The sequence below is a fragment of the Primulina eburnea genome, chromosome 12 (genome assembly GCF_022965805.1).
Source record: "Primulina eburnea isolate SZY01 chromosome 12, ASM2296580v1, whole genome shotgun sequence".
Taxonomy (NCBI): Eukaryota; Viridiplantae; Streptophyta; class Magnoliopsida; order Lamiales; family Gesneriaceae; genus Primulina; species Primulina eburnea.
The window spans coordinates 25447912-25456777 of NC_133112.1; the positions used below are offsets into that span (position 1 = coordinate 25447912).

An 8866-nucleotide genomic window follows, 5' to 3' on the forward strand; every position below is an offset into this window, starting at 1 on the left:
GTTCTGACTTGGTGAGTCGGTCCACTATAACCGAAATGGCATTGAATCCTCTGACTGACTTTGGCAACCAACGACGAAGTCCATAGCGATATTCTCCCACTTCCACTCTGGGATAGAGAGTGGCTTAAGCATTCCTGCTGGCCTCTGATGCTCTGCCTTCACTTGCTGAAAAGTGATACATTCAGACACAAATCGACTGATGTCTCGTTTCATACCTAGCCACCAATACAATATCTGTAGATCCTTGTTCATTTTGGTACCTCCTGGGTGAACGGAATACGGAGATGCATTCGCCTCTGTCAGAATATCCTCTCTGATTGAATCAACACTAGGCACCCACATTCTACCTCTGTATCTCATAATATCATCAGACACTGTGTAGAGTACACTACCCTTAGCTTCATCCTTCAATCTTCATTTCTGTAACTGTTCATCTGAAGACTGACCTGCCCGGATACGGTCTAGTGAGGAAGATTGGACTGTCAGATTAGACAGCCTCGGAGCTCTGCCGTTGCGATAAACTTCTAAGCCAAACCTCTGAATCTCAGACTGAAGAGATCTCTGCACTGACAACTGTGCTACAACTGCAACTTTTCTGCTCAAGGGGTCTTCGACAACATTAGCCTTTCTCGGATGGTAGCTAATTTAACAGTTGTAGTCTTTCACAAACTCCAACCACCGTCTCTGTCTCATATTCAACTCTTTCTGCGTGAAGAAATACTTGAGACTCTTGTGATCAGTAAAAATCTGACATTTCTCGCCATATAAGTAGTGTCTCCAAATCTTCAACGCAAAGACAACAACGGCTAATTCGAGATCGTGAGTCGAATAGTTCTTCTCATGCACCATCAACTGCCTGTAAGCATAAGCTATCACCCGACCATACTGCATCACATTGAGCCTAACCTGAGCTAAGATGCATCGGTGTATAACACAAAATCGCCTTGCCCTGGTGGCATGGCTAACACTGGCACTGAAATAAGAGCTTGTTTCAAAGTATCAAAGCTCTTCTACCATTCATTACTCCACACAAACTTAGCATTCTTCTTGGTCAGTGAAGTGAGTGGCACCGCTATTGAAGAAAACCCCTGAATAAACTTACGGTAGTAAACGGCTAAACCCAGAAAACTGCGGATTTCTGATGCATTTTTCGGCTCAACCTATTTCTCAACTGCCGCTACCTTAGTTGGATCCACCTTGATGCCACTGCTAGATATTATTTGACCCAAAAACGCTACTCTCTCCAACCAAAATTCACACTTACTGAACTTCACAAACAGCTTGCGGCTCTGCAAAATCTATAAAACTGTCCTCAAATGCTGGCTGTGCTCCTCATGGATCTTCGAGTAAATAAGGATATCGTCAATAAATACTATGACGAACTAATCAAGGTAAGGTTGAAATACTCGGTTCATGAGTTCCATGAAAATTGCTGGAGCATTTGTCAGTCCAAATGGCATCACTAAGAACTCGTAATGCCCATACCTGGTCCTGAAGGTTGTCTTGTTAACATCTGCATCTTTCACCTTCAGTTGGTGATATCCTGATTGAAGATTTATTTTAGAGAACACTGTATCTCCCTGTAACTGGTAGAACAAGTCCTCGATCCTTAGAAGTGAGTATTTATTCTTGATCGTCACCTTGTTCAACTCTCGGTAATCGATGCACAGTCTCATGCTCCTATCTTTCTTTTTCACAAAGAGCACTGGTGCGCCCCACGGTGAGAAACTAGGGCGGATAAATTCCTTGTCAAGAAGCTCCTGAATCTGCTGCTTGAGTTCTAACATCTCAGCTGGAGCTAAACGGTACGGTGCCTTAGAGATTGAAACTGTTCCTGGCATGAGATCAATCACAAACTCCACCTTTCTCTCTGGTGGAAGAACTGTGACGTCATCTGAAAAGATGTCTGGAAAGTCTCTGACTACTGGCACATCTGATATTGACGGAGTGGGTATGTGAGGTGTGGAAACAATACTGGCCAAGAAAGCCTGACATCCCTTGGAAATAAGTCTCCATGCCTGCATGCAAGAGATCATGCGAGGGAAACTTCTCCATCTGGCTGGTTCAAATAGGAACTGCTCCATGCCCAACGGCCTAACCAACACTGACCTCTTCTGAAAATCAATCAGGACTCTATTCTTTGTTAGCCAGTCCATTCCCAAAATAATGTCAAATTCTGGAATCGGCAAGACGATCAAATCGGCATACACTATATGGCCATGCAATTCCAGATCAATGTCTATGATCACACAAGTAGCTGACAATTCTTCCCCTGATGGGACTGTTACTGAATAGTTCACGTCGAGTCCAATAGACTTGACATCTAGATGACTAGCGAACGATTCTGAGATAAAGGAGTGAGTGGCTCCTGAGTTTATCAGAGCCTTTGTGGATACTCTCTTTATGAAGATATTTCCTGAGATACGTTAGCACAACACAAAACTTATATTCCAAAATTCTAACATTAACCTCAGAAATTGATGAAAATTAAAATCACAAGTCACTCAAAAATATTGCTAGCAAACTAATAATCCCAAATAAAATTCCAACATGCAAGGAAAAATAATACTGAGCTTAGGTAAAAAAATTTCCAGTCAGTAATGTCGTGTCTGGTTTCGCCTCCTGTGCATGCATGGCGAACACTCTGCCCTGAGTTCGCTGCCTCCACTGTGGGCACTCTTTTATCATGTGGTCACTGGCTCCACATTTAAAGCACTTGCCTGACCCATATAAACATTGCTTCGGGTGCTGGCGGTTGCACTTCGGGTACACCGGGTGCTCACCCGGCCTCGGTGTCGCCTTCTGCTATGGCAAAAGACCCTTGCCCTTTGGCGATCTCTGATATGACTTCTTCTCTGGCGGCCCCTGGTAAGGCCTCTTAGTCTGGGGTCGCTGATGCTGCTGCTACTGGTGCGGTGGTGCCTGGTAGGGCCTCTTGCCCTGCCTTTCGATATTGATATCCCTCTGATCCTGTTCTGCCGCCAACGCTCTAGACACGGTAACTGCATATGTAGTAGGACCAGCTACTCGGACATCTTGACGCAAGATCGGCTTCAACCCATCCATGAAATGCCTCAACTTCTCTCGGGCATCATTAGCTATTAGGGGCACAAAGTAACACCCCCTCTCAAACTTCCTGATGAAGTCTGCCACGCTGCTATCTCCCTGTTAACCAGTCTTCATCTACTTCCTGATGTAGTAGGGAGCGTACTTCTTCAGTGAAGTACTTAGAGAAGAATACCTCTTTGAATCCAGTCCAAGACAAAGTCTGCAAGTTAACCGACACAGACGCACTTTCCCACCATAGCCTGGCGTCTCCAATCAGCGAGAGGTGGCACATCTAACCCTGTCTGCATCTACCAGCTCCATAAAGTCAAATATCACCTCGATGGATTTAATCCATCCCTCAGCCACCATCGGGTCAGCCGTCCCTGAGAACTCTTTTTGACTCATCCTCCTAAATCGTTCATACACAGCTTCCGGTCGGGGCCTCGCCCCTGCATCTACTGTAGCCCGGTTCCCCACAAACTGTGCAAAGAACTGAGTCATACCAGCAAGCATCTGAGTCTGGATATCTGGCGGTGGAGGAGGAGGAGCGTTCCCCCCTTCAACACGGGCCTCTATATCCTCATCCCTTACTTCACGGTTAATCAAATGTCTAGGAGGCATACTGTTCCAATAATTTACCCAACACGTAAACCAAAAGGCATGAACATAATAATAATATCATAAGATGCACGTAATTTGAAATTAAACGTGAACATGCTGAAACCATGATTCGATACTTACTACATAACATAGTTTAAAACATGAAAAATTACAGACTTGAGGTGTGACTTCGTGAGCTTCTCGCAACTGGCAGTAGGCATAATCCTTTACAAAAACACCACTCTGATACCAACTGTAATGTACCGTACTTTACTACTTAAAATTTGCGAAAAAATTTAAAATTTTCTTAAATAGCAATAAACTCTCCATTTGCTTTCATAAATAATCGTCCAACCAAAAGTATTTGCAAAAGAAAAATACTGGTTTAAACTCTCATAACCAGCAACATAAATCAGAGTATTTTAAAATGTTCATAAAAACTTAAAACATAGGGGTCCTCGGGTTTAGCCTCCCGCTAAGTCCAAGCCAGCTCACTGGTCCACATCTCTCGTCTCCTCAAATGCATTCTCACCTGCATCGATCAAGTCAGTGAATCTAAAAACTCAACATGTATAAACTAAAAGTAACGAGTACTATATAATAAAATTGTATTCATCTTTAAAATAGAATGTAACACTGGAACTTGAACTGGCATATAAAAGCTTGGAATTTCATATATAACATAGACGTGCCATAACGTGAAACTTTTCTTAAACATGTTTGCATACTTGTACATACTTGAACATACTTAAATTTCGTCATTTTGCGTAGAGGAATGTTTCAAAGCAAGTGACCTATAACATAAATCGCCTGATCAGACTAAACCACAGTACTTGGCTGACAGGGAATATCCACTGCCACATATATGAGATCCTCATTCATGCTTTAACGGGTGGATTGGTCCTCGTTCATGCTTTAACGCTTCTCAATCCTGATTTAAACTCGTTCATGCTTTAACAGGGTGGATTGATCCCTGGTCATGCTTTACCGCTTTCCAATCTCATACATAAATTGGTCACAAGACATTTAGCATATCTCAAAAACTTAAAATATTTTCTTTTTGCACGTCAAAAAACTTACTTGGCGTTGAGGGATTCGTTGGATCTCGCTTGGTGCCGCTGCTTCACATACTAACATGAATTCAAAATACTTAACTTGCATAACTTAGACGTAGGTAATCGTGCTCACCACCAAAATAAATAAATAGCTTATGAAATTCTAAAACACTCGGAACTCGACCTCATTTAATCATCGTACTAAACCATGACATGAACACCAAAGCAAACAATAACTTTTCCCAAAAACTGGAGTACACGGACCCCGTGCCCAGGTCCGGCTACGGGTCCGTGTAGGTTCGCTAAAAGACATACCGAAAAGAAACAAGGGCATGGACCCCGTGCCAGGGTCCATGTAGGCTTGCAAATCTGACACTTTGAAGGAAACAAAAGTACGGGCTCCGTGTCAGGGTCCGTGTAGTGGTCCATGTACCTGCATAAATTGTAAACCCACAAAAATTCAATACAAGTGCTGCTTAACCTTCTAAACTCGATTGTACGGACTGTGAACCGACACCTCGAGACCCGTCCTAGGATGCTACTACATTTATAGAACCTGTACAAACACCCTGAAACAACGACACCCATCCTAACACAATACAATCTCATAAACACAGAAATTGACACACAATCGTTTCCTACCACTTCTAATGAATTCAAGTGCCTATCGACACTAAGCGGCATACCAAATACCAACCCACATCATTCTAAACATACCTAAATGCAGCAACGATCACTCATCGATCTCCAACGAAGCCTACAACAATAAAACTTCAAGAACACGTCAATGTCATAATTTTTCAGAAACGCAGTTTGAGCAGTCCCACGAAAACGATCATAACTCACTCAATTTTTATCCAAATATTTCGAATTTACTGTAAAATCGAAGGTATCGAAATTTCTACGTTTAATATGTTGAAAGTTTTTCCAGAAAACCGACCATAAAATCGTAGTATTAAAAATGACAGTAAAATCGTGATTTGTGATCCAAAAACTGTTTCAAAATTTATCCAACCATATTTGCTCAAACCTCTACACAACATTCACATGGTTTTCATACAAAATACATCAAAATTTATACTATGACAAAATCGATGCAAAAACAAAATAATATACATGCCTTTTTATGATTAAAAATACCAAAACGGCGATACCGACGCGGGAAAGATGCGGGAGATGATCCGGAATGAACGTGGCACTATTTTCTTGCAACGAAAATGACAAAAAATCGCTAGGAATAATCAAAGGGAGGGGCGGCTACTGCTCTTGCTATAAACCCTAGTTTTCTCCTCTCAAAATAATGAAAAACTAAATTGAAAATATGTGTGTGTGTTGTCTCGTGTATTTGTGTGTGTGTGTGTGTGTGTGCGCGTGTGTTTGGTAAATTAAGGAGAGTAAAATTTGCTTAATTACTAATTAGTAACTAATTTTAAATACTAACTCTTCCTTAACTATACTAAAATCTCTAATTAGCAAAATAAAATACACAATGCTAACTTTAAAAGTTTTAAAATTCTAAATTACTAAATAAATAAATTAGACTTTTAAAATGCTAAAAACTAAATAAATTATTTAAAATGTCTCATCTTTAACTTAAAATAAAATACCACATTTTAAAATTGCCAAAATCGTCACCGGTCTCTTCTCCTCGATTCGCATCGAATAAATGTCTGAAACATGAAACTCGTGAGATATTTTAACGTGCATCACATAAACCTAAATAATTTAAAATAATGCATTTAACTAATTAATGCATCATTAAAATAACTTTTAATTTAAATAAATGATTTAACCGTTAAATAAATGCATGGAATTTACGTGCACTGATTTTGGGCTCTACATAAAGAATATTCGATGATTCGTCACAAAAATGATACAATCAACACTTTTCAACCTACCAAATTCTGTCTCACTCAATCAAATGATAACACTTCAAAAATCATAAAATTCACTTTCGATGCAACGCTAAAACTCAAGCAATCATTAGAAAAGATCAAGATAATGAGACGTGAGTAGGGTGGAAGTCAAAACTCATATTCCTCTAAAGGTGTTTTAGTTCAAGGTTTGCTCATATTTTTAGAATTTTTTTTTTATAAAGAAACTCTTTATTTATCTTTCATACATTCTCTACTACATGTTGGAGGAATATGACCCAGTCAATAAGTCTTTTCGAGCTTATAATCTTAGGCCATTTCTCATGGCTACAATAAAGGTAAGAAGATTCAAAATGAGATAAAATAAACAATTTAATAATACAGTACACTCCTTCATCTCTTATCTTCTTCTCCGTATTGAATTTTATCATCCTGCAGCTAACTTTTTTTATCTTTCTTCTACTTTCATCCATCTTCCTTAATGTCTCATCATTTAAATTTAATCCACCAGCTTATTATTATGTATAATCATTTATATATTTTTTTTCTCTTCCTCATGCTTTCAATCATGAACAACTTTCTTTTTTATTTTTTTTTCAATCACCACATCATACAATATTCATTCCTCCTAATTTCTTTTATATTTATATATCTTTTCATCAATCATCTTCTCTTTCTTCATGATATTTTTTCAAAATCCTCCAATTCTTCTTATATATTATCAAGACATGAGAGTATTGAAAATTTTAAAGCGCTAAAGGGGTTTATTTCTCTCAAAATTAAGGTAGAGGAATAGTGTATGAGATAAAACTGGATAGTTAATATTGAATTTTGAAGGAATACGAATGGAGGTTAATTGTATGCCTTTGGCACACTTCATTCGATTTTTTATAGGCACAAAACAGGATACTATGGATATAAATGATGCATTTGGTAAGCTCAAAAGGCTCAAACGGTGCAAGAATCACCTAAATCATCCCTAGGTCATTCTCCTCTTATTTCGACTCGAAGAATAATCAGAAAAATTCTAGATTGTTTCTTTTCTTTTTCTTTTTCTTTTTTGCTATTTTTTTATGAGCTCACATCTTGCCAATTCATAATTAATTGATATAAGTATGACTTAAAGTGCGTAGATGATTTCTCAAAATATGATGCAAACTAATATGTGATCAAATCCTTCTACAACTAAATTTTATCTCAATCAATTCTAGGTGTGATGTAATTTCTCGAGTGATAAAAAATCTAGAAAGTTAGTTATTTTTTCATGTAATCACAAGTGCAGTTTCTCAAATAATAAATAGAAAATATTTGTAACATCCCGTGCAAAAATAATTAATACTAATTTAAAATTTTTCGAAAAATAAAAATTTTATTATTTAAATAGTAACCCTCACATTCTGAATTAAATAAAATATTTGACTAAATTCTTGAAATTAGTTCAAGCACAAAAATATTTCTAGAGAATAAAAATATCATTCATAACAACTGAAAAAGCATTATACAAAAAACTAGCATAAGAAAATACTTGGTTGCCAATGAAACGTGAATAAATAAAATCAGAGTAAAAATGTTTAACGTGCATAAGATCCTTTCATAACAATAGCGGTCATCGGGTTTGCACTGCACACAGTCCGAGCAAACTCACTGGTCAACACCTCCTGCGTACTCAATATCATCATCATCGATCAAGTCTAATGAGCCTAAATACTCAATATGCATAAACCACAAATTGCAAGTAATACTTAATAATTCATGCATTTAAAAGTAGCGTGTACGTAGTAAAAGATGAGCATACATGAGCATAGACGTGCCATAGCTGCATAAACACTTTCATAAAAGTGCTTCCATCATATCATACATAATTTTGTGTAGAAATATGTTTTAAAGCAATTGATCCATAACATAAATTTAGTGATAAGACTAAACCACAATACTGGGATGTCAGAGATCACAATAGCCTTTCGACGGATCTCCACTCCCACATACATAAATCCCCAGTCATACTTTACAATGTGGAGAGGTCCCCGGTCATGCTTTACCACTTTCCAATCCCATAATCATAATTCCCCAGTCAGGCTTTACTGAGTGGCCACAAGGCAAATAACATACCTCCAAAATAATATAAATATTTTTTTTTGCACGTCGTTCATACTTACAAACGTCGGTCTCTGTTGGAACGCCCTAGACTGGCTGCCATAACCCTAAAATTTAAATAATTAAACTTAGCACAAAAAGATCAAACGCACACATGCGACTCCCGAATTAATTAAAATATCCTACGACTTACCG

General features: G+C 38.3%; 1 protein-coding gene across 1 annotated transcript; it reads right to left on the reverse strand.

Annotated features, from left to right (window-relative positions):
• Nucleotides 1–838: 838 nt before the first annotated feature.
• Nucleotides 839–3066, reverse strand: LOC140806729 (uncharacterized). The gene is made up of 4 exons (XM_073163268.1): nucleotides 2940–3066; nucleotides 2100–2416; nucleotides 1863–2018; nucleotides 839–856 (listed from the first exon to the last, which is right to left on the reverse strand). Exons 1-4 carry the CDS (start codon nucleotides 3064–3066, stop codon nucleotides 839–841), a joined length of 618 nt encoding a protein of 205 aa, XP_073019369.1.
• Between the last annotated feature and the right edge of the window lie 5800 nt (nucleotides 3067–8866).

Bases quoted from the DNA above. Each gene is read 5' to 3' on its own strand.
- LOC140806729 (XM_073163268.1), bottom strand. From the start codon at position 3,066: ATGGATGGGTTGAAGCCGATCTTGCGTCAAGATGTCCGAGTAGCTGGT. The intron at 2,417-2,939 runs GCAAGAGGCCCT...AACGTATCTCAG, and splicing joins TATCAATATCGAAAGGCAGG to GAAATATCTTCATAAAGAGA. The intron at 2,019-2,099 runs GTTAGGCCGTTG...TCTTGCATGCAG, and splicing joins TTCAGAAGAGGTCAGTGTTG to GCATGGAGACTTATTTCCAA.